Consider the following 27,070-nt stretch of genomic DNA (forward strand, 5'->3'; position numbering starts at 1 on the left):
GAAAAAAGTTGTCATCTAACAACAAAAAGTTGTTAAAAAATAACATTTTAGTAGCATCAAATGAAATATTAATGAAACAAAACAGGGTTGTAATTTTTGGAAAATTAGGTTGCGGAAAATGAATGAGCTCAAACTGTAATGGAAATAAAAAAAATCCAAATTTATAAAAAGGAAGTTGAAATAGTTTAAAAATGACAAAAAAAAACATCACAAATATAAAAAACAACTGCTGTTTTATGAGAATATTTCAAGAAAAGGTCATTTTAACGAGAAAAACGTTTATGAGAGTAAACTCTCAATGAGGAAAACGTTGTCGTTTTTGGAAAATTAACTTGGGAATAAGTCAAAATATTATGCAATAAAGTCATAATATTATGAGAGGAAAATCTACAAAGATTATGAAAAATGTTGAAATATTTGAAAGATTAAAAAAATGGGAAAAGGAAGAAAAAAGAGTAAAGTTGATAGTAATAAGAATAGACTTTTGTACTTGCTGTACGGTAGGGGTCTCAAACACGCGGCCCGCGGGCCAAAATGTGGCCCGCAGGACACTAGTTTGAGGCCCCCGTCGTGATATGAAAGTTTAATGTTAGTGCGGCCGGCGCAAGTTTGACATGGACTGTTAATAGTTATCCTCCCTATCCGTGTGGAAGTGGTAAGTTTTTGGCTTTTTTAAGTTGAAAGGAAATAACTTGAAGGCTACCGTTTAGGTCGCTAGCTCTCTAGTTTGCGAGTTAGCATGTGTCTCAAGACCCCTGGACCGTCGTTTTTGCAGGAAAAAACGCCGATTGACAGAAAATTTTTGTATAATGATATAATGATTTTTTTTTTTTTATTTCTCCAGGTACTCCGGTTTCCTCCCACATTTCAAAAACATGCTAGGCTAATTAGTGACTCCAAATTGTCCATAGGTATGAATGTGAGTGTGAATGGTTGTTTGTCTTATATGTGGCCTGTGATTGGCTGGCGAATGAATGAAGAGTGTTCATCATGGCAGCTAACGAGGAGGGGGCGATCTTTAAGAACCAGAGGACATCAACACAAAAAACCAAAAAAAAAAAACGCTAAAAAAAAAGCATCAAAGCAATCAGTTGTTGTGAAAAGCAAAGGCAGAAAGCTTGGAAGTATCCAACGCTTTCTTCTTCTTCTTGGCATTCTTTTCATCTGCGTCTTCGGGACCAATTCCACTCTCCACGCCTCCTCCCACCTCTGCTCGCTTCCTCTTCTTCAGGTCCGTAGCGTCGACAGTCGGGCCTTTGGCTCGCTCCGTCCACGACTGAATGAAGAAGAAGAAGAAGAAAAAAAAGGCGAACATGTGTTAATTACGGGAACGTATGCGTGTGTTCCTACACCGGTTCTTGAAGAACAACAACAACAACAACGCGTCAACGCTCAAGCATGCGGTTGCAAATTGCATCCTGTCATGTATAATCACAATTGACAGACGCCGTCTCTTTTGGCCCGCTGGCTCTTCTTCTCCTCTTGCTTTTATTTAACCCCCCCACCCCACCCCCGCCTCTCCACCCCCCCCCTACCCCGCTCTCTTTCTGATCGCAGACAAAAGGGAAGCACTTCACTGAAGCTAATACGGCCGCCATGAATCATCAAGGCGCACGCTTCACCTGCACCGAGCACAAATATTAAAACTCTAATACAGAGGGGGGTCTCAAACATGCGGCCCGCCGGCCAAGTTGTAATCTAACAACAAAAAAAGTTGTTAAAAAAAATAACATTTTAGTAGCATCAAATGAAATATTAATGAAATAAAACAGGGTTGGAAATTTGGGGAAAATTAGGTTGCGGAAAATGAATGAGCTCAAACTATAATGGAAATAAAAAAATCACAATTTATAAGAAGGAAGTTGAAATAATTTAAAAATGACAAAAAAAAAACATGAATATAAAAACATTCGAGAAAAGGTCATTTTAACGAGAAAAACATTTATGCGAGTAAACTCTCAATGAGGAAAATTTTGTCGTTTTTTGGGAAATTAACTTGGGAATAAGTCAAAATATTATGCCATAAAGTCATAATATTACGAGAGGAAAATCTACAAAAATCATGAAAAATGTTGAAATATTTGGAAGATTAAAAAAATGAAAAAAGGGGGAAAAGAGCAAAGTTGGAATAACTATAGACTTTTAACATCTACAGCAGGGGGTCTCAAACATGCGGCCCGCGGGCCAAATGTGGCCCGCATGACACTACTTTGAGGCCCCCTCAAACTACTATCATGTATCCAGAAAAAATTATTACCTTTGATTCATGTTCATGTTAAAGGTTAAATAACTGTTAATAGTTAATCCTCCCTATTTGTGTGGAAGTGGTAGGTGATTTATTTATTATCATTTTAATATGAAAAAAAAATGTCTACCCACCAACTATGTGCTTTTTTATTATTATTATTATTATATTTATTTATTACTGATTGATTTTCTTTATTCTTGATTTGTTTATTTATTTTTCATCTTATTTTGTGTAGAAAAATAAAAATTAAGATATTTGAGAACAGTGGAATTTTTCTACTTTTAATAAATGCGGTTTTTTTTTTTTTTTGGAAAACCTGATACGGCCCAGCCTCGCCCAGACCCTAGCTCCAGTGGCCCCCCCAAGTAAATTGAGTTTGAGACCCCTGCTCTAATATATTGATATCAAAAATAAATAGTGCATGGACTGGGATCCGTCATAAAAAAAAAGATTCTAATCTGACTTGAGAGGAAAATCAGTTCGAGTCTGTCAGCGTCACCGCTTGGCGGTGTTATCACCAGATCAGTGCTTTGTGCCCTCCTCGCCGGCCATAACGCAGGCAGGCAGGCAATCGGGTTTCCAGGCAACAAGTGCCCCCCCACCCAACCCCCACCCCTACTCACCGATTCCCATCCACGTTCTCCCCAATCGAGTAGCACGTCACCCAGCTGCCTGCTGAGGAGCTTGATGAATGCAGGGTCAGGATCAGGTTAGCGCTACAAACACCCATTTATGTCTCAAGTGGGGGGGGGCGTGATACATATTTTTTGTATTTATGTATTATCCATAAAATACTTCAAAAGGTTGTAAATTAATTTCTATTTGATCCCCAAGAAAAACATAAGACTGGTCTACAAGCAAAATGTTTCCGGAACAAAAGTAGTGACATTTTTCTTAAAATAGGAAATTTATGAATTTATGCAAAATAAGGCAAAAATACATTCATTTGTATACAGTATTACTTTTTTTTTTAACTCCAACATTATTCTCCTTTCCTGCAGCCAGTTATGCAAATTAAACAATGACGCCATCTTTTCCTGGAATGTTTTGGTACTTTGGGACAGTAAACACACCATCAAAATTCTGCACCATTCAAAATTTTTAAACTGTAAGTTTGCAAAAAAAAATGAGATGAAATCGGTCAGATACTTATATTCCATATTTTATCTTATTCCATATGCACTTTTGAAGGCGATGCGTTGAGTATGGGCTGGTAACAAAGCATGAGATCTGACCTCTTAGCAAGAAAATATCAAATTATATTCTTGAAAAAATCGTAAAAAAAAATTTTTTTTCCCCTGAAAATTGTCCCGTAAAACAAGGTTATAAAGGGACAATTTTCGGGGAAATTTTTTTTAATGTAATTTTGCCTTTTCATGTTAAACAGGAAGCTGCTTTGTGGAGTTTTTTTTTTTTTTTCAAAGAAGAAAAAAATTTTTTCCTGAAAATTGTCCCGTAAAACAAGGTTATAAGGGACAATTTTCGGGGAAATGTTTTAAATAACTTATTCTAACAAAAAAAGTAGCAATTTTACAAGATTAAACTTTTATTATGAGAAAAAAAAGTTAAACAAGAAGCTGCTTTGCATTGTCTATTTTTTTTTTCCAAAGAAGCATATATTCTTGAACAAATCGTTAAAAAAAAAAAACATTTTTCCCTGAAAATTGTCCCGTAAAACGGGGTTATAAGGGACGGCGGGGTAATAAGGGACAAATTTTTTGAACATTTTTTAAATGTAATTTTGCCTTTTCATGTTAAACAGGAAGCTGCTTTGCATTGGGTTTTTTTTCAAAGAAGCATATATTCTTGAACAAATCGTTCAAAAAAAAATTTTTTTTCCTGAAAATTGTCCCGTAAAACGGGGTTATAAGGGACAATTTTCGGGGGAAATGGTTTAAATAACTTATTCTAACAAAAAAAGTAGCAATTTTACAAGATTAAACTTGTATTATGAGGAAAAAAATGTTAAACAGGAAGCTGCTTTGCATTGTTTTTTTTTTCTAAGAAGCATATATTTTTGAAGAAATCGTTAAAAAAAAATGTTCCCTGAAAATTGTCCCGTAAAACAGGGTTATAAGGGACGGCGGGGTAATAAGGGACAATTTTCGGGGAAATGTTTTAAATGTAATTTTGCCTTTTCATGTTAACTAGGAAGCTGCTTTGCGTAGTTTTTTTTTTTTATTCTTGAATAAATCGTTCAAAAAAAATTTTCCCTGAAAATTGTCCTGTAAAACAGGGTAATGTTTTAAATAACTTATTCTAACAAAAAAGTAGCAATTTTACAAGATTAAACTTGTATTATGAGAAAAAAAATGTTAAACAGGAAGCTGCTTTGCGTTGGTTTTTTTTTCCCAAAAGAAGCATATATTCTTGAACAAAATCGAGAAAATGTTTTTTTTTCCTGAAAATTGTCCCGTAAAACGGGACTAAAAGGGATGGCGGTGTAATTTTTTGGAACATTTTTTAAATGTAATTTTGCCTTTTCATGTTAAACAGGAAGCTGCTTTGCGTTGTTTTGTTTTTTTTAAAAATCCTAAGTAAAGTTATCCATTGAAAAATATTAAAAATGATTTGAATATTTTGTGTTCCATACCAGTCGCTCCTCCACTGACAGATTCCTGAAGCGCCCCATCGCCTCCTTGATAATGTCCGTCTCCTCCAGATCCGGGTGGTCCGCTATGATGTTCTTCCGGTTCTCTTCCATCCACAGCTGAAAGCCTGTTTGAGGTCTGATAGGTAACAAAAAGTCCCAAGTGAGAAGAAGACCCTTCCACTTTTCCGTGGAAGCATGTTTTTGGAATGTGGGAGGAAACCGGAGTACCAGGAGAAAACCCACGCATGCACGGTGGGAACATGCAAACTCCACACAGAGATAGCCGAGGGTGGAATTGAACTCGGGTCTCCTAGCTGTGAGGTCTGCACGCTAACCACACGACCGCCGTGCAGCCCCAACTCAATACAAAGGGTGGAAAAATGAGCATACTAGGTCGCCTTTAAGGTTACTTTTTACCTGTTCATAAAAAAGGTGAGAAACAACTAAGTCATAGCAAAACAAGAAGGTGGTGTTTATGTTGATCTTGCCGCCACATTTACAAGAAGGTGAAAGTCAACTTAAATGTTCATTTATCCCTTTCATCCGTGACTGGGTTAATATTTTTTTTTTTTAGACGTAACCGTGTTCGCATCTGACTTCAACTTCCTGTTTCCGTGTAGCAGCATGCTAACAGGATGGCCAAGATATGGTACCTTTTCATTTGGGAGTTGTCAGTCAGCGAGGGAGGTGTCGGGAGGTCAGGCTGCTTCTGTTGATCTCCAAGGGTCTCCAAGCTCTGCCGAGTCGTCTTGGCGGCTGCCTTTGCACCAGTCATGTGCAGCAGAGTAGACTGAGCCTGAAAGGAGAACCAGGACATTTTTTTTTTCCTTTTATTTTGTCTTCGAAGTTGACGAGAATGTGACAAAAAAAAAAAGTCGGATTATAAAAAAAGGACAAAAAATATAATATATATTAATATACTAAAACTTTTACTAGCAGAGTTCAGTTTAAAGAAAAAAAATAATGTAAAAAAAACCTTTAATATTATGAGAAACAAAGGACAAAAAATAATAAAAGAATAAACTTAAATAAACCAAATAATAATAATAAATAATACAATGTAACAAAAAACAAAAAAAAAGTCGTATTACAAAAAAGAACAAAAAATAATAAAAAAAGAATAAAACTTGAAATACGAGAAAAAAAATATAATATACTAAAATTTACTAGCAGAGTTCAGTTTAAAGAAAAAAAATGTAAAAAAAATCTAATATTATGAGAAACAAAGGACAAAAAATAATAAAAGAATAAACTTAAATAAACCAAATAATAATAAATACAATGTAACAATAAACAAAAAAAAGTCGTATTATAAAAAAGTAATAAAAAAATAAACTTGAAATACTATGAGAAAAAATATAATATATATTAATATACTAAAACCTTTACTAGCACAGAGTTCAGTTTAAAGAAAAAAATCATGTAAAAAAACCCTTTAATATTATGAGAAACAAAGGACAAAAAATAATAAAAGAATAAACTAAAATAAACCAAATAATAATAAATATAATGTAACAATAAACAAAAAAAAGTCGTATGATAAAAAGGACATAAAATAATAATAGAATAAAAAGAATAAACTTGAAATATTATGAGAAAAAATATAATATATATTAATATTAACATACTAAAAACCTTTACTAGCACAGAGTTCAGTTTAAAGAAAAAAATAATGTAAAAAAAAAATTTATATTATGAAAAACAAAGAATAAAGTTGTAATTTTTGGAAACGTATGTTGGGGAAAAAGTTATAATATTACAGAAATAAAGTAAAAATAGTTTGTACTAATATTTTTCCCTCAGTGTAAAAAGTATAATTGTACGATTTAATGCCACTTCTAGCAGCAGGTTCTCCATCGGCGCCTGAAAAGTACCTTGGTCTTTGGCCGCGGCTGGAGCGGTTTGAGGACGGGGCTTCTGTTTGACTTCCCTGCAGATGCACTGAGTGGAGCCGACTTCCTGTTGGACGTCATGTTGTCCAGGATGTTTGCCGCGCGAGGCTGACCGGACACAGAAGAGGACTTCCCCGAATGCGAAACCTGAACGGACTTGTCTCGGTTTAGATACAAGATGGTTTATAACGGGGGGGTGCCCAAAGTGTTTATTATTAGCCCGTACATTGTAGAAATAAAATTAAACAGAAATGCTGATACAAACAACGAATAAAGCTATTACTTAAATATATGCTTTATTTTATTTTAACATATTAAAATGGCGCCTTTCATTTTTCTGTTTGCGGGTCTCTGTGGAAAAAGTTTGGGCACCCCTGGTTTATACTACCAACAAAGCTCACCTTGAAAGGGTTGGACCGGCCAAGCTTAGCAGCTACAAAACAAAATTGAGAGATAACATACATCATTAAATATGTTTGCACTTCCATGGTAAGTCACACATCATCACACAGCAACTTAACACTCAAAAGGTAGCTAGGAAATATACAATACAAGTACCGATAAGAGTTTAAAATGAAAAAAAAAAAAAGCTATTTTAGGCAGCTCACAAGCTCCCTCTTGAAGTCAAGACCCGTCTCAAACACGCGGCCCGCGGGCCAAATGTGGCCCGCATGACACTACTTTGAGGCCCCCGTACTTGATATGAAAGTTTAATGTTAGTGCAGGCCCGCGCAAGTTTGATACGGATGCTGTATGGTATCATGTACCCGGAAAATATTATTACGTTTGATTCATGTTCATGTTAAAGGTTAAATAACTGTTAATAGTTATCCTCCCTATCCGTGTGGAAGTGGTATTTGGAAATATTTGGAAGATTTTTAAAAAACTGGGAAATGAGCAAATTTGGAATAATAATAGACTTTTCCCATCTACAGCAGGGGACTCAAACACACGGCGCGCGGGCCAAATGTGGCCCGCATGACACTAGTTTGAGGCCCCCGCCTTGATATGAAAGTTTAATGTTGATTTGGATGCTGTATGGTATCATGTACCCAGAAAAAAATGATTACGTTTGATTCATGTTCATGTTAAAGGTTAAATAACTGTTAATAGTTATCCTCCCTATCCGTGTGGAAGTGGTAAGTTTTTGGCTATTTAAGTTGAAAGGAAATAACTTGAAGGCTACCGTTGAGGTGGCTAGCTCTCGAGTTTGCGAGTTAGCATGTGTCTCAGGGCCCTGCAGTTGCGCAATATGTTGTAAATAAAAAGGGTATAAATGTGACTATAGTCGTGTTTTGTCATGTCTACAGGGATCTAATAATGCTTTGTTCGTTTTAATATGAAAAAATAATTTGTCTACCCACCAACTATATGTGGTTTCTTAAATTTTTATTATTTGCCCTTTTATTATTATTATAATATTTATTTATTACTGATTGGTTTACTTTATTCTTGATTTGTTTATTTATTTTTCATCTTATATTGTGCAGAAAAAAAAAATTAAGATATTTGAGAACAGTGGAAAAGTTTGTATATTTTTCTGTTTTTAATAAATGCGTTTATTTTTTGGGGGGAAAACCTGATGCGGCCCAGCCTTGCCCAGTGGCCCCCAGGTAAATTGAGTTTGAGACCCCTGCTCTGAATACAGTTTTTTATTATTAGAACTCTCTTAAATGAAATAACACCCTTTCTTTCCTCATCCAGTATTTTAGCCAGCTAGTAAATTGTGTAGAACGAATTAGAGGTAACTTACAGGGCGGGGTGGCCTGCTTCGGGGGCGATCCTGGCGCTTTGGCAAACGGGTTCAGACCTTCGGTGGCAGACACAAGTCATAATAAGCACGGGAACATTGCGGGGAACATAAAAGGTCAGCGTGGACTGACGTTTTGGGCCGTCTGCTTCATCTTCAGCTTCCATTTCCTGTTGGTCCTCTTGCTCCTCGGCCTCCTGGCTGGGTTCATCCTCTTGTCTGTTGTAATGTTTTTCCGTATGGTCATACCTGTTGGAGGTGCACGTCAAGCTCAGCTTTTAATCGTGGTTTCCACTGATCCACTATGCAGACGGTAAAGTTTATTCAAACATATTTCGGCATTACCCAGATGGAGTCCGTCTGATGTTGTTGTGCTCCGTGACATCCTCCCGTTCGTCTTCCTGAATCTGACCGGCTTTCTCAAGAGCGATCTCGCTGAGCCGCTGCGCCAGGGCCATGCGTTTGGATCGGGATGCGTATCGAATAGCCAGCGTCAGCACGTTTTGAGTCATCAGCTCGGCCAGCTCCACGCAGCGAAACTCTCGCTCCAGCTTACACGACAACTAGAAGAATAGAATCTCCAAATGATCCACTTGGGAAGACAGCTCGGCCGCGGCAGGGAATCGAACCTCGACAAAGTTTATATACTGACCGCAAACATCTTCATGAGCAGCTCCTGTTGTTCTTTCTGCGACTGACTCTGCCCGTCCTCGTCCACTTCGTAACCGCTAGACGACAGGAAGTTGTAATGGTTGTGGAAGAGCGCAGAACGCCAGAACTGTTCCTGGAGGGACGGAGGAATTGCGTCAATTGAGTTAGCTTATTTGAAAAATATAACTTCACAAAATAACAAAAAAAAAAAACAACAAGGGGGAAAAAATAGCTGTAATTTTACAAGAATAAAGTCAAAATATTACAAGAAAAACATTGCAATTTTAAGTGAATAAACGACAAAAATATTAAATAAAATTAAATACATTAACATAAACACTTTTTTTAAAATAACAGGAATAGTTTGATAACACAATTAGAAAAAACATCATTCTACTAGCATAAAATTGAAATATTTTTTAAAAAACAAATGAAATAATTTGGGGAAAATTTGGTTGCGGGAAAAAGTTGTTACAAAATCAAAGTCAAAATTATTATGACAATAAAGTCATAATTACAAGAAGAAAAATTACTGTAAAATTTACTGTAAATTCCCAATCAAAATACTAAAAGAAAAAAATTTTTTTTTTACAAGAATTGATTATATTATCGCATTTCATATCGCAACAGTGTTCCCTCGTTAAATTGCGGGTCAGTTTCACAATTTTATATGCAATTTTACATATTTTTTAAAGCATATGTTCCGCATCCTTGTGGTGTATTAGAGCAATCTATTGGTGCGCTGTTGTATATGTGTTATTGTATTTACTACTGCTAAACAGTAGAGGGTGTTGTATACTCATGAGCGTTGAAGTTTGTATATTTTTCTGTTTTTAATAAATGCTGTTTTTTTGGGGGGGATAAAACCTGATGCGGCCCAGTCTCACCCAGACCCTAGCTCCAGTGCCCCCCCCCCCCAAGTAAATTGAGTTTGAGACCCCTGACCTAAAGAACATTTTTCTAAATTGTGGACCCGTGAGGATTGCACTCACTTTTGTGAGATAGCGTATATTAATATAATAATATATTCATGTAATAATAGTGTTTATCTGCTACGTTTACCTCCATCTGTCCTTTCTCTGTAGTTGTCTGACACAGCGGCAACTTGAATGGCAGGATGGCCACTGCAGGTCTGGGAAGGGTAGGGGGGTACCTGGAGCCTTTACATGGTATGCACCTTAAAAAAAAAAAAAAAAAGACAATATTTGACATACACGTATATGTATTGCCATTGTACTGTACTGGAATAAAACATGGAGTCACCTGAGCTGCTGAGGGTTCTCATGCACCCCAACGACCCAGTAGTGGTCTGATTTGCTTTTGCACGTCTCTCTAGTGTTGCAGACTGGTGTCCATGTGAGGCCCAAGGAGCGGTTCAGCATTCGTACCACACCCTCAGAGTCCACGTAACACGGGGTACCTGAAAGAACACCGTCATTTACAAAATGGCATAAAAAAAGTGTGAATTATGTCTTTACATAATTATTTTATTAAGTGTAGAGAGTGTAGCGCAATTTTTTTTTTTTTTTTTTTTTTTTATTTTTAAAATATTTGCTCTTACATATTGATATGTAATCAATATACATCAATATTTTGACTTTATTCCCACAATATTTTGACTTTATTCCCACAATATTTTGACTTATTCGCCAACCTTATTTTCTGAAATTGCAATTTTATTTTGTTAGAAAAAATATACATATTTTTCTTCCTAATATTACAAGTGGGCGAGTGGTTAGCACGCAGAAGTCATTTTATACAAGAAAAAGTCCAAATTTTATGATAATTATATTAAAAATAAATATTAAAAAAAGAAAAAATTAAAGAGACATTTTTAAAGTTGTAATATTGGGGGGGGGGGAGAAAACAACAAACAAAATTGTAATATTTTGAAAATTATGTTGTTATGATGCTGCGTGGACTCACAACTAGGAGACCCGAGTTCAATTCCACCCTGTGTGGAGTTTGCATGTTCTCCCCGTGCATGCATGCGTTTTTTCCGGGTACTCCGCTTTCCTCCCACATTCCAAAAAAACATGCTAGGTTAATTAGCGACTCCAAATTGTCCATAGGTATGAATGTAAGTGTGAATGGTTGTTTGTCTATATGTGCCCTGTGATTGGCTGGCCACCAGTCCAGGGTGTACCCCGCCTCTCTCTCGCTCGAAGACAGCTGGGATAGGCTCCAGCACCTCCCGCGACCCTCGTGAGGAAAAGCGGTAGAAAATGAATGAATGAATGAATATTATGAATTATTCCCACAATATTTTGACTTTATTCCCATTATATTTTAACTTATTTGCCAACCTAATTTTCTGAATATTACAATTTTATTTTGTTTTATCAGAAAAAAAAAATGAAAGTGTACCTTCAGCAGTAAATCCGAGCCAGCATAGGAAAGATTTGTGCGAGAGTGGGAGGGGTTGTCCGTGGATAATTTGCCTGGGCTTTCGACCCAACTGCAGCAACTGCACGCCAAGCATCTGCTCCCCATCAAAACCCGTCCCTAATCATGTGAAAGGAGACACAGAAACAAACATGGCACGTCAATATACAATATATACATTATTATATACATAGTATTAATATGAGGGATGTACGATACTGGCTTTTTTTGCAGAAAACTGATATGCCTGATATGCTGATACTTGTTGGTACCGCTAATTATCACATACTACAGTATTAATTGGCCCTGTACCCTAGAAACTGCCCATGAATGATACGGGAAAATGCCGAAATGATAACATTTTGATAACGAAATGGAACGTTTTATCACCATTCATGAGGAGGACACGAAATGAAATGATCGAAAAAAAAAAAACAAAAAATGCAAATACAAGTCGGAAAACCAAGGGCTCATCAACTGCAAGAACGAACAAAGACTGGTAGAAAGTATCCCCCTATTATTATTATTATTAAATATTATTCTTTTGAGGTTCATTTGACCATTTTTGGAAATTTAAATCGAAGGGTATAGTGACAAAATTAAATATTATTATTAAAACCAACATTCTCATGGATGAGGACGCCTAAGAAGGTAACCAAGCAAATTTGATGGTAACTTATTATTTTTAGTGTATTTTATAGCTGATTTGGGTGAAAAGCTAACACAAGAGCAAGGTTAACTACAAGAAACGGTATCGTGATATATATCGTATGGCCAGATTCTTGCCAATACACACCCCTATGTATGTATGTATGTATGTATGTATGTATGTATATACAGTGAAGAAAATAAGTATTTGAACACCCTGCTATTTTGCTATTTCTCCCACTTAGAAATCATGGAGGGGTCTGAAATTTTCATCGTAGGTGCATGTCCACTGTGAGAGAGATAAACTAAAAAGAAAAATCCAGAAATCACAATGCATGATTTTTTAACAATTTATTTGTGTGATACAGCTGCAAATAAGTATTTGAACACCTGAGAAAATGAATGTTAATATTTGGTACAGTAGCCTTTGTTTGCTATTACAGAGGTCAAACGTTTCCTGTAGTTTTTCACCAGGTTTGCACACACTGCAGGAGGGATCTTGGCCCACTCCTCCACACAGATCTTCTCTAGATCAGTCAGGTTTCTGGGCTGTCGCTGAGAAACACGGAGTTTGAGCTCCCTCCAAAGATTTTCGATTGGGTTCAGGTCTGGAGACTGGCTGGGCCATGCTAGAACCTTGATATGCTTCTTACGGAGCCACTCCTTGGATTTCCTGGCTGTGTGCTTCGGGTCGTTGTCGTGTTGGAAGACCCAGCCACGACCCATCTTCAATGCTCTGACAGAGGGAAGGAGGTTGTTCCCCAAAATCTCACAATACACGGCCCCAGTCATCCTCTCTTTAATGCAGTGCACTCGTCCTGTCCCATGTGCAGAAAAACACCCCCAAAGCATGATGCTACCACCCCCATGCTTCACAGTAGGGATGGTGTTCTTCGGATTGTACTCTTCATTCTTCTTCCTCCAAACACGCTTATTGGAATTATGACCAAAAAGTTCTATTTTGGTCTCATCTGACCATAAAACTTTCTCCCATGACTCCTCTGTATCATCCAAATGGTCATATGCAAACTTAAGACGGGCCTTGACATGTGCTGGTTTAAGCAGGGGAACCTTTCGTGCCATGCATGATTTCACATCATGACGTCTTAGTGTATTACCTACAGTAACCTTGGAAACGGTGGTCCCAGCTCTTTTCAGGTCATTGACCAAGTCCTGTCGTGTAGTTCTGGGCTGATTCCTCACCTTTCTTAGAATCATTGAGACCCCACGAGGTGATATCTTGCATGGGGCTCCACTCCGATTGAGATTGACCGTCATGTTTAGCTTCTTCCATTTTCTAATGATAGCTCCAACAGTGGACCTTTTTTCACCAAGCTGCTTGGTAATTGCTCCGTAGCCCTTTCCAGCCTTGTGGAGGTGTACAATTTTGTCTCTGGTGTCTTTGGACAGCTCTTTGGTCTTCGCCATGTTACAAGTTAAAGTCTTACTGATTGTATGGGGTGGACAGGTGTCTTTATGCAGCTAACGACCTCAAACAGGTGCATCTGATTCAGGATGATACATGGAGTGCAGGTGGACTTCTAATGGGCAGACTAACAGGTCTTTCAGGGTCAGAATTCTAGATGATACACAGGTGTTCAAATACTTATTTGCAGCTGTATCACACAAATAAATTGTTAAAAAATCATGCATTGTGATTTCTGGATTTTTCTTTTTAGTTTATCTCTCTCACAGTGGACATGCACCTACGATGAAAATTTCAGACCCCTCCATGATTTCTAAGTGGGAGAAATAGCAAAATAGCAGGGTGTTCAAATACTTATTTTCTTCACTGTATGTATGTATGTAGAGTACCTCTGTGGTAAACAATGAGTAACTGCTCTCCATGTCCCGCCATACAGACAACAGGCCCCGATAGGCTGAAGATATCCCTCTGAATCCCGCCGACGGAGAAGAATCTGACCATGAGAGCGCTGGTGGCGACCGCCGCCCATCCCTGACCGAGACACAGCGCCTTTGCATCCTCGCCCTGGGGCAGGTCAACCATCCACTCTTTATTGGTGTCCCAGGATGAGAAATGGAGGCAGTGGAGCTTACTGAAGGGAGGGCAAAAAAAAAAGACACAAAGATTACCGAATCTGGTCGTCGACGTTATTTTCGAGACTCTACCTCGCGAGCTGGTCTGTGGCGGGGCAGGCCAGCAGCACGGCCTCCTGGGAAATGTCAGTCATGGTGTGACCCAGCGTGTTGGTGAGGTGCATGGCGTGGTGCACGGCCGTGTTGTGGAACTCCACGTCGATGGCATTGTCCTGCTCGTCGTTGTAGCCTCGAACTATGCCGACAGAGTTCCACATCTGGCGGACATTACGGTTACTTTTAATATTATTTTCAGATGATCGGTTTGTGTTAATTACCATGAAACGGTGAGTGAGATGCGTCGGAGTAGAGCCTGGTTGAAAGGCCTTCTGGGGGAGCGTCGGCTGGGGGCCGTCGTAAACGGGCCGCGTGGTAGCCGACGAAGCAACGGCGGCGGGTATCGCGCCACTGTCGGCGCCGTCGTCAAGTCCGAACTCATCTTGGCCAAGCTTCAGCGAGCCCATATCTGTTGAGTGACAGCTCCCGTCAGAATTAATGATTTATTTTAAGCCTTCTTTTGATAGGTTGGAATGATTATACAACAAATACCTCCAAATACTACATGGGGTGAAAATATACTACACATACTGTACACTAGGGCAGGGGTTCTCAACTGGTGGGTCGCGGATCCATTTGTTTGGTGTACACAAAATAAAAAGGAAATAAACGTATGGAAGCATAAATAAATAAAAAATGACTTTGCTGAAAGTGTTAAAATAAATAGTCATTAAAATGATTTAACTAAAAACTTTAAATAATACATTAAAAACACTTAAATGCATTAAAAAAACAAAAATCGAAAATATTTAAAATACTTAAGTGTAAAAAAAGGGAGGAAAAAAACTGTAAAAAGGAATTAAAAGAAAAAAAATGTCATAGAGGCGCAAAAAAATGAATAAAAATTTTAAAAATGATAAAAAAATGGTAAAAAATATATATAAAAACTAAAACAACAACTTACATGAAGGGAAACAAGACTTAACAGTAAAAAAAATTACGATAAGTGATTTAAAAATTTCAAAAATCATTAAAATGACTCAAATAAAAGTGTAGAAAATTATAAAAACAAAAATAAAAGCACAAAAATAAAAACAATAACTTGCAGAAATGCCAAAAAAGACTCAACAGTGTAAAAGAGCCATTAAAAATAAATACAAATAAAAATGCCTTTTAGGTGTAAATTGTTTTTGGAATAAATACAAATTATTTAAAAATTTAAATGACAAATAAAAAGTGTAAAAAATTATAAAAACAAAAATAAAAACAATAACTTGCATAAATGCCAAAAAAGACTCATCAGTGTAAAAGAGCAATTAAAAATAAATACAAATAAAAATGCCTTTTAGGTGTAAATTGCTTTTGGAATAAATAAAAGATTTTAAAATAAAAAAAAATTATACATGACTCAAATAAAAGTGTAGAAAATTATAAAAACAAAAATAAAAACAATAACTTGCATAAATGCCAAAAAAAAGACTCATCAGTGTAAACGAGCAATTAAAAATAAATACAAATAAAAATGCCTTTTAGGTGTAAATTGTTTTTGGAATAAATACAAATTATTTAAAAAATGTAAAAAAATTATAAATGACAAATAAAAAGTGTAAAAAATTATAAAAACAAAAATAAAAACAATAACTTGCATAAATGCCAAAAAAGACTCATAAGTGTAAAAGAGCAATTAAAAATAAATACAAATAAAAATGCCTTTTAAATGTAAATTGTTTTTGGAATAAATACAAATTATTTTAAAATTAAAAAAAATTATAAATGACAAATAAAAAGTGTAAAAAATTATAAAAACAAAAATAAAAGTGCAAAAATACTAAAAAAACAGCAATAGTAGTTATTCAACATAAAAAGAACAAAAGACTTAACAGTGTAAAAACTAATTAATTTTTTTTAAATGCATAAATGAAAATGATTTTAAAATAAAAAAAAAAATAGTAAAAATGACTATGGTTTCACAATTTTTGCTCTATAACACATGGAGACCAACATCGCTTTTGAACGCACCACACCACAGCACTCACCGAGTGAATTTTCATCATCCAGGATTGCGCCTCTGTTCCTCACACGGCCTGTCGCGGGCATGAGGAAATCATCGTCGTCGTCGCCATCGTCATCCTCCTTGACGCCAACGACTGCTTTCTTAGAAGGGGACTTGGCATCGCTCCATCTTTCATCCAAGACTTGGTCGTCACCATCGTCGTCATCAAATAGATCGTCATAGCCTCGGTCGCTTTTATTTGCGGCGGCCTGATGACAGACGGATGTCATCACGTAGCACGAGAATAGCAACCAGTTTGTTTTGTTTCATACTAATGTAAAGTAGTCTGTGTACAGCTTGTACATACCTTGAGGGTGTCAGACGTGGATGCGCTGAAACCATCCAGTAGGCCCAAACAGCCCTCGGTATCAGTGTAAGCAATCTGAGTGCCAGATGGGTGCCAGGCTACGGCGCACACCGTAAAGCCCTTCTCATGTTTGTGCCTGTGGAGCGGAAGCGACAACATTCACAACAAAAATAAATAAATAAACTCTTGAATGTATTTAGCGTTTACCGTAAATGAATGACATACCTTTCCACACATAATTTGCTGCTCACGTTCCAAACTAGTATGAACCCCCCCACGCTGGCTGCTGCCAGAAACTGTCCACACGAGGACCATGCCACCACGTTGATGGGCTGCAAACAACAAGGGGACGCTATAAACGCCATGCAGTACACATTTAACATTCAGTTGGTTTTTTTTCACAGAAAAAAAGTCGCTTATTTATAAATATGTAAAATTTACAATAACACATAACTATAATAATAATAATAATAATACCGTATTTTCCGGACTGTAAGTTGCTCCGGAGTGTATGTCGCACAATGCCAAAAATGCATAATTAAGTAGGAAAAAAAACATACATAAGTCGCACTGGAGTATAAGTCGCACAAGGCCAAAAATGCATAATTAGGTAGGAAAAAACATACATAAGTCGCACTGGAGTATAAGTCGCACAAGGCCAAAAATGCATAATTAGGTAGAAAAAAAAACATACATAAGTCGCACTGAAGCATAAGTCGCACAAGGCAAAAAATGCATAATTAGGTAAAAAAAAAACATATATAAGTCGCACTGATGTATAAGTCGCACAATGCCAAAAATGCATAGTTAGGTAAGAAAAAAACATACATAAGTCGCACTGGAGTATAAGTCGCACAAGGCCAAAAATGCATAATTAGGTAGAAAAAACATACATAAGTCGCACAAGGCCGAAAATGCATAATTAGGCAGAAAAAAAACATACATAAGTCGCACTGGAGTATAAGTCGCACAAGGCCAAAAATGCATAATTAGGTAGAAAAAAACATACATAAGTCGCACAAGGTCGAAAATGCATAATTAGGCAGAAAAAAAACATACATAAGTCGCACTGGAGTATAAGTCGCACAAGGCCAAAAATGCATAATTAGGTAGAAAAAAAACATACATAAGTCACATTGGAGTATAAGTCGCACAATGCCAAAAACGCATAATTAGGTAGAAAAAACATACATAAGTCGCACTGGAGTATAAGTCGCACAAGGCCGAAAATGCATAATTAGGTAGAAAAAAAACATACATAAGTCGCACAATGCAAAAAATGCATAATTAGGTAGAAAAAAAAAACATACATAAGTCGCACTGGAGTATAAGTCGCATTTTTTGAGGGTAATTATTTTTAACTACTTGACCAAAACAGACATTACGTCCTCTTGGAAGGTAAGTTTTAACATTAATAAAAGAATATAGAACAGGCTAAATAGGTGTAAGATATGCTAACACAATGCTTATTCAGCTACACAAAACATAAAAACAAAAACATAAACACTTTTTTCATTTATAAGTCGCAGGAACAGCCAACCTATGAAAAAAAGTGTGATTTATAGTCCGGAAAATACAGTAATAATATATACCAGGGGGTCTCAAACACGCGGTGAAACTCACCTGCGTCAGCATATCATCAGACAGGGTGCTCACGTGATCCCAGGACCCTCTCTCATACAGGTGAACCTTGGTGCCCACTGGAACGGCTAAAAACTAACCAGACACATTTGCTTAATGATCACATATCAATAATAATAATAATAACGCGTTCCCATAAGAAAGACATAAAGCGGATTTGGGCTCAGACCTTTGCTGTGAGAGGCTGCCAGGCCAGGCGACACAACGATTTTGCGTTACTGATGTTGTTGGTCTTCTGCAGGAGAGGCCAGCTGATCACTTGAGTCTGAATCAAAGCACGAGATAAAAAGTATGAGTCGGATGGGGAGTATTAAAAACGTCATAATAACATCCTGTCCGATCCGTGCCATTTGCTGACGTAACTCTCAAAATTAACATTTATTTGGATTTTTATGGTTTTTTTTTTTTATTATTTATTTTATTTTATTTTTTGGAACTCGAAATCTGATAATACATATATTGAACTAATCAAAATGCGTATTGGCCCATTAATTATTCCTTAGCAGACAAGACTTAAAGTAAACAGTTTTTAATAATAAAATAAATAAAATAAATAAATTAAATAAAATAATAATAAAAAAATAATAAAACAATAAAATAATAATAAAAATAAATAATAATAATAAACATACACATATGACGCAGAAGAAAATAAAACAGGACCGTGCTACAGTCATAACTGAAATCTCATTATCATTCATCAGCCGTCCCAAGGCCCGCACAGGAGCTGAATGATGCAACTTCCTGTTCATGATGCACCAGTGCCCATTTTTCCAGATGTGGTTTTCAAACTGCGGGGTGTGGGGCTACCATGCGCATGTTTCAATATTAACCCTTTAGGCGTCAGAGTTTTTTCCAAGAAAATATATATATTTTTTATTTTACTACTTCAAAAAAAGGTTGTAGTTTGAAAATGGTAATACATAAAAGCATACTGTAAATGAGAAAAATTATCAATATGACCCAAAGGTTGTGATGAGAGGAAATTCTAATTTATCTAAATTAATATTACTACGTTGTTGGCGTAAAAGTACCTGCTCTTCAATATTCCACACCGCCACGCAGCCATCGCAGCTGGCAGAAGCCTGTCAAAGAACAATTTCATATTCATTCAAATTATCACATTTTTATTTTTCTGCACAAAATAAGATGAAAAATAAATAAACAAATCAAAGAATTAAAAAAAAAATCAATCAGTAATAAATAAATATAATAATAATAATAATACCAATAGTTGGTGGGTAGATATATTATTTTTTTCCTATAAAAAAGAACAAAGCATTATTAGAGCCCTGTAGACATGACAAAACACGACTATAGTCACATTTATACTCTTTTTATTTACAACATATTGCGCAACGGCAGGGTCTTGAGACACATGCTAACTCGCAAACTGGAGCGCTAGCGACCTAAACGGTAGCCTTCAAGTTATTTCCTTTCAACTTAAATAACCAAAAACTTACCACTTCCACACGGATAGGGAGGATAACTATTAACAGTTATTTAACATGAACATTATTTACGACATATTGCGCAACTGCAGGGTCTTGAGACACATGCTAACTCGCAAACTACAGATCTAGCGACCTAAACGGTAGCCTTCAAGTTATTTCCTTTCAACTTAAATAGCCAAAAAACTTACCACTTCCACACGGATAGGGAGGATAACTATTGTTATCAGTTAACAGTTATTCAACCTTTAACATGAACATGAATCAAACGTAATAATTTTTTCCGGGTACATGATACCATACAGCATGCATATCAAACTTAAACTTTCATATCAAGGCTGGGGGGCCTCAAACTGGTGTCCTGCGGGCCACATTCGGCCCGCGGGCCATGTTGGCAGGGACGCCATGATAGATGTTTTCGTAGTCAAACCATCGGCCATCAGTACATTGTTATTGTCGAGCCCTGCAGTTATTAGCCCATATTTCCAAACACAATAAGTAAGATATAGTAGAACCAGAGAGCAATAAAGATTTTGCTTTGTTTAATATTGAAATATTAGAAAATGGATGGATGGACCTGCGGTATTTATTTATGTCAATGGGAATTATTTAACTTTACTCACCAGAAAGTCATCTTTGGGGTCAAAGGCCACGCTTAGCACGGGCGCTTCATGGCCCCGTAGGGTTTTCTGTTGGCTGCTGTCAGACACCTCCACCACCTTAACCAGGAAGTCACTGAGGCAGGGAGAGAAATGAGCCATCAGTATGTGCACAACGCTACATTCTGCCTATATGCCTATTTTTTTTTTTTTTAAATCGATATCCCAAACAAAGCAAGAGTGAAGATGCCGGGGATGAATAACGCCCCGTGTGCTGTGCTCACACAAATCAATTCAACAATCATTTCCAATTACTGCTAATCAGAAACCCGTCTATGAGCTGCTCTGTCGGTGTGACGCAAGTAAGACCGGGGAACATCAACGTATGAACATTCCATACCGGAAGAACAATCATAGTGAGTCATGGCACGCTTCACGATTCAGAACTGAATCCAGCCAACATAACACGCAAGAATACCTCAGGAAAAAAAAACAAACAGTGAAGGCATGAGTGCCTTGACAAAGTCAAAGTGACATTTGTTTATGGTCTTGGGTCTTTCCCTGGGTAATACAACAATAAGTATGACGTTTTGTAACATTGTCTTATTGTTGTGTGAGCAACAAGTTAGCTTTGGTTTCGTTTTGCTTCATGTGCATGTGTGGGTGTGTTTGATGCGATTTACAAGTGTCCCTGAAAGCAGCGGCAACTTGTGCCCGAGGAGTTATGTGATGCACATGAATGCATAAAATATGAAATATGCTGGAGCAGCACTGACATAAGTTTGCTCGTTTTAATTCTGCTTATTTGACTGGAATCTGTCCATGATGTCCACACAAAAACTGCTTGAAAAAAAAACAATATATTTATTATTATTATTATTATTATATAAATATATTATAATATTAATATATTATTATATTTTTTATATATTTTTATGTATTTGTTAATGTTTTAAGTTGTTTTTATTTGTATGACTTTTTTTACACTTTTAGGAGTTACGTTTTTTATTTTTCTAATTTATAACACTGTTATATGTCATTCTAAATTTGTATTTATTTCTATTATTTTAAAAGGTTTAAAGTCATTTTTATGTGAAATATTTATTTTACAATTTTCATCGCTGCACTTTTATTTTTGTTATTTTTAATTACTTTTTTGCACTTTTATGCAAGGCTTTTTCATGTGTATACATTTTTTTATTACTTTTTTGCACTTTTAAGGCAACTTATTATTTTTCTATATTTGAAATTTGTTTTTTTTTTACAATTTTAATTGCTGCACTTTAATTTTTTTATTACTTTTTTACACTTTTATGCAAGTCATTTTTCATTTGTATTTATTTTTAATTACTTTACTGCACTTTTATTTACGGCAACTTCATTTTATTTTTTATTTTTGCTTTTATGCAAGTTCCTTTTTTTTTTTTTTACTTCATCCATTGTTCTTTTTTCATTTATTTTTTCCCACTTTTATTTAAGTGAAAGCCACACAGAAGAATTCCATTGCACACAATGTCTTTCCTATTACAAATTACCAATCAATATCAACAGGATATCAAAAAAAATGATCATTTCAAACAGTACCTGGATCCAGCAGCAACTTTGGAGCCGGTGGCGTTAAAGGAGACATGCGTGGCATTGGTCGTGAACCGGGTAAGGATGCCGTCTGGATCGCCGTCAGGAAAGGTGTGAATCTGGACCGCGTTGTTGGAACTTGCGGTCACAAGTTTTCCGTTCTAAAATAAAGAACACATGTCAGCTGACTACAAACAACAACAAAAATTATAGACATTCTGAATCCACCAGAGGGTGAGAGGTGACCCACCTTGAGTGCCAGAGAATAAGCTTTTTCACCAACAGTGATGAATCGTGGGTCGTCATCGTCCACACCCTCCCAAATCCGAACATCGCCATCATTTCCACAAGTTACAATGAACCTAAAATGTGCATGGTTTAAAAAAAATTCTAGCCTAAATAAAGCATTTTCAATCACAAAAAAAGACTAAAAATAACTGGTAGCACACACAAGGGTGTCCAAAGTGTGGTTATTATTAATTATCATCATAACATTGGTTAATTTGGCTGCAAAAAAAAAGTTTTGTAATTGTAATTTTTTTGTAACAAGTCATTGTAATTTTATTAAAATTATTGTTCTCTCATTCTCACGCATCGTGTCGTCTTGTGACACCTCTACTAAATAAACATTCAGAAAACACATTCAAAAACACAATGTAGTGCTCAACGCTGGTCACTAGGTGTCACTAATGTCATACTAGCTGGTACAAGAAGTCCTGGAAGTATCAAAATCATCAACAAGGAGCTATCCCTACATGTGTGAGTTTACATTACATCTTATTTTCTTTCATTATATCACACCATTGAGTAATACGGGTGTAAAGGTGATTATAGGGGTGTTATTTAATGTCTAGAGCGCTCTAATGTTAAAAGAAAAACGTTGTAAGAACTTTTGTGTTAAAATTGAATCCTACTTGGTGTAAATTCACTTATGACAGTGGGGTCTGGAACTAATTAATCATGATAAACAAGTTATCGCTACTCAGGCGGCAAATTTCACGCCTTCACTCTATCACAAAAATATATCAATACAGCCTGTTATTAGTAAAAAAAAGGCATATTTCATATTATTCTCACCTAAATTACACATTTTTAATCATAAACATGGTTAATTGACTGAATGAATTGTAAATTAAATGTATAGCATCTTTACAGGCATTCTCATGCAGTTGTTTTTGACATTTGCAGCATGTTTCTTCTGCATGTTAATAAATTTGCATGTAGCATTTTCACATTTGACATACTTCCAATGTAGTAAAGTCATTTTCTTACATGTAAGCAATGTTATTGAACATTGATAGCCGATACAATACAAGCAAATATCACATGGTGTCCTCGAGGTTATTCTAAACTAGAAAATTCCCGCGGAAATTTTGATGGACTGGCCACCTGCGCTGTGAACCTCGGGCCCGGTGTGCCAACGGCTACCGCGGTACCACCTTGCAAGAAAGCCTCAAGTACGGAAAAGGTTGATGCAGTCCCATAGTGTCCCCACATCATGCCAAGTGTGTATTTGCCTTTAAACTTGAGTAAATTAGCTAAAATGCTAACATGCTAACAGTCATCATGCTACCACCTAGCAAAAGAGTCTCAAGTTTAGAAAGTGCCAAGGTTGTCCTATAACCTCCCTACATCATGCTATGTGTGTATTTGCCTTTAGACATGAGTAAATTAGCTTAAATGGTAACATGCTAACAGTCATCATGCTAGCACCTAGCAAGAGGGCCTCAAGTTTAGAAACTGCCAAGGTTGTCCTATAACCTCCCGACATCATGCCATGTGTGTATTTGCCTTTAGTTATGAGTAAATTAGCTTAAATGCTAACATGATAACGGCTAACATGCTAGCACCTAGCAAGACAGCCTCAAGTTTAGAAACTGCCAAGGTTGTCCTATAACCTCCCCACATCATGTCATGTGTGTATTTGCCTTTAAACATTAGTAAATTAGCTGAAATGCTAACATGCTAACAATCATTATGCTAGCACCTAGCAAGACAGCCTCAAGTTTAGAAACTGCCAAGGTTGTCCTATAACCTCCCCACATCATGTCATGTGTGTATTTGCCTTTAAACATTAGTAAATTAGCTGAAATGCTAACATACTAACAATCATTATGCTAGCACCTAGCAAGAGAGCCTCAAGTTTAGAAAGTGCCAATGTTGTCCTATAACCTCCCTACATCATGCCATATGTGTATTTGCCTTTAAATGTGAGTAAATTAGCTTAAATGCTAACATGCTAACAGTCATCATGCTAGCACCTAGCAAGAGAGCATCAAGTTGAAAAAGTGCCAAGGTTGTCCTGTAACCTCCCTACATCATGCCATGTGTGTATTTGCCTTTAGACATGAGTCAATAAGCTTAAATGCTAACATGCTAACGGCTAACATGCTAGCACCTAGCAAGACAGCCTCAAGTTTAGAAAGTGCCAAGGTTGTCCTATAACCTCCCTACATCATGCCATGTGTGTATTTGCCTTTAGACATGAGTAAATTAGCTTAAATGCTAACATGCTAACGGCTACCATGCTAGTACCTAGCAAGAGAGCCTCAAGTTTAGAAAGTGCCAAGGTTGTCCTATAACCTCCCTACATCATACCATATGTGTATTTGCCTTTAAACGTGAGTAAATTAGCTTAAATGCTAACATGCTAACAGTCATCATGCTAGCACCTAGCAAGAGAGCATCAAGTTGAAAAAGTGCCAAGGTTGTCCTGTAACCTCCCTACATCATGCCATGTGTGTATTTGCCTTTAAACTTGAGTAAATTAGGTAAAATGCTAACATGCTAACGGGTACCATGCTAGCACCTAGCAAGAGAGCGTCAACTTTAGAAAGTGCCAAGGTTGTCCTATAACCTCCCTACATCATGCCATGGGTGTATTTGCCTTTAAACATGAGTAAATTAGCTTAAATGCTAACATGCTAACAGTCATCATGCTAGCACCTAGCAAGAGGGCCTCAAGTTTAGAAAGTACCAAGGTTGTCCTATAACCTCCCTACATCATGCCATGTGTGTATTTGCCTTTAGACATGAGTAAATTAGCTTAAATGCTAACATGCTAACGGCTACCATGCTAGCACCTAGCAAGAGGGTTTCAAGTTAAGAAAGTGCCAAGGTTGACCTATAACCTCCCTATATCATGCCATGTGTGTATTTGCCTTTAAACGTGAATAAATTAGCTTAAATGCTAACATGCTAACAGTTTTCATGCTAGCACCTAGCAAGAGAGCCTCAAGTTTAGAAAGTGCCAAGGTTGTCCTATAACCTCCCTACATCATGCCATGTGTGTATTTTCCTTTAGACATGACTAAATTAGCTTAAATGCTAACATGCTAACGGCTACCATGCTAGCACCTAGCAAGAGGGCCTCAAGTTTAGAAAGTGCCAAGGTTGTCCTATAACCTCCCTACGTCATGCCATATGTGTATTTGCCTTTAAACGTGAGTGAATTAGCTTAAATGCTAACATGCTAACAGTCATCATGCTAGCACCTAGCAAGAGAGTCCCAAGTTTAGAAAGTGCCAAGGTTGTCCTACAACCTCCCTACATCATGCCATATGTGTATTTGCCTTTAAACGTGAGTAAATTAGCTTAAATGCTAACATGCTAACAGTCATCATGCTAGCAGCTAGCAAGAGAGTCCCAAGTTTAGAAAGTGCCAAGGTTGTCCTACAACCTCCCTACATCATGCCATGTGTGTATTTGCCTTTAGACATGAGTAAATTAGCTTAAATGCTAACATGCTAACGGCTAACATGCTAGCACCTAGCAAGACAGCCTCAAGTTTAGAAACTGCCAAGGTTGTCCTATAACCTCCCCACATCATGTCATGTGTGTATTTGCCTTTAAACGTGAGTAAATTAGCTTAAATGCTAACATGCTAACAATCATCATGCTAGCACCTAGCAAGAGAGCCTCAAGTTTAGAAAGTGCCAAGGTTGTCCTATAACCTCCCTACATCATGTCATGTGTGTATTTGCCTTTAGACGTGAGTAAATTAGCTTAAATGCTAACATGCTAACATGCTAGCAATTAGCATTTAGCCACAGAGAGACTTCAGAAGCTTATCTCAAAAATTAGCCATCAATCACGTTCCTACGTGGCCGTATGGCTGAGCTACAAGGCTGTGAAAATTCTGTAAATTCTCGTTTCTTTGTGCTGTTCTAAAAATAGAACAAGGCTATACCTAATCTAGTGGCCCATTTTTTAACGTTTCGGTTAATACTGCAAGTAGCAGTCTATGGGCTGGCTACTGAGCCAGTCCATAATAAAGTTATTTTCAAATTATATGGCTTGATAATGTTGACATACTTTCCAGTGTCATCGAAGCAGACTTCGGTGTGTCCTTCCGAGTGTCCGTAGCGCATAGGCTTCCTTTCACATGGCATGTTGGCAAACTATACGAAGGACGACATTAAAAAAAGAAGGATTAAACGATCGGGATTTAGTAGGAAAACAACTTGGCCACACAGCTAGCTAGCTAGCTAGCTAGTCATCAGCGATTAACTACAGTAGCTGAGGAGGTAAGCTAGCAATAACAATACACAAAGCTACCTAGCATAACAGCGAGGGAAACGCGTTAAATACGTTATACTTGTGACAACCGAGATTATTTAGTGAATATGTTGCGTTTCAATGTGTACTGGACAACTTACAAAGCTCCCGGCAGGCGACGGCAAGTGAATCGACTTCTCATGAAGGAAGCGGGCGTCACAAGTCCCGACGGCGACGTCATGACGTCATTTCTGCGCCGCCCACTTTGGCGGAAGCGACGTACAAAATAGGGATTTAGGATATTCATGCTTTTTACTGAAATTTTGAATGGTTTTGCTTTTAATTTTTAAAAGAAAAAAATTGTTTCTTATTTGTTAACAATGTATCAATATGTAAATACAACAATATAAGACAACAAACCAACAAAATATTCATTTTTATTTCAAGAATGTGTGAACTTTAATGATCCCAGGCTAAATCTGGTCATTTGGACAAACATTAATTTTAATATAATGACAAAACTCTTGCTACAGAAGTGAATCAGGATTTGAACTCTTTAACAGGAAGTGCTGGTTTTGCATTCAGAAGAGGGTGTCTGGGTGAAATCTAACAGTATCAATGAAGAACCACAGTGAATCAGACAACCACATACTATATTATATTTACATAGCATTGCTATGATTAGA

General features: G+C 36.9%; 1 protein-coding gene across 2 annotated transcripts; it reads right to left on the bottom strand.

Annotated features, from left to right (window-relative positions):
* Positions 1–251: 251 nt before the first annotated feature.
* wdhd1 (WD repeat and HMG-box DNA binding protein 1) lies at positions 252–26,604 on the bottom strand. 2 transcript variants are annotated; one of them, XM_058077007.2, is made up of 26 exons: positions 26,546–26,604; positions 26,202–26,287; positions 22,138–22,249; positions 21,897–22,048; positions 20,337–20,448; positions 19,297–19,347; positions 18,432–18,527; positions 18,245–18,337; positions 16,847–16,953; positions 16,622–16,757; positions 16,298–16,523; positions 14,543–14,730; positions 14,298–14,482; positions 13,983–14,224; positions 11,502–11,639; positions 10,398–10,554; positions 10,197–10,311; positions 9,136–9,267; positions 8,829–9,046; positions 8,617–8,732; positions 8,487–8,543; positions 7,135–7,166; positions 6,716–6,889; positions 5,495–5,637; positions 4,842–4,977; positions 252–1,276 (listed from the first exon to the last, which is right to left on the bottom strand). In XM_058077007.2, the coding sequence occupies exons 2-26, from the start codon at positions 26,276–26,278 to the stop codon at positions 1,088–1,090; spliced, it is 3,384 nt and encodes a 1,127-aa protein (XP_057932990.2). In that variant the 5' UTR covers positions 26,279–26,287; positions 26,546–26,604; the 3' UTR covers positions 252–1,087. The 2 variants fall into 2 exon arrangements, with proteins under 2 accessions (XP_057932990.2, XP_057932991.2); XM_058077008.2 differs by having other exon boundaries at positions 254–1,276; positions 6,716–6,880.
* Positions 26,605–27,070: the final 466 nt, after the last annotated feature.

This window comes from Doryrhamphus excisus, linkage group LG1, assembly GCF_037039965.1.
Source record: "Doryrhamphus excisus strain RoL-2023G ecotype Guam linkage group LG1, RoL_Dexc_Guam_v1.1, whole genome shotgun sequence".
NCBI lineage: Eukaryota > Metazoa > Chordata > Actinopteri > Syngnathiformes > Syngnathidae > Doryrhamphus > Doryrhamphus excisus.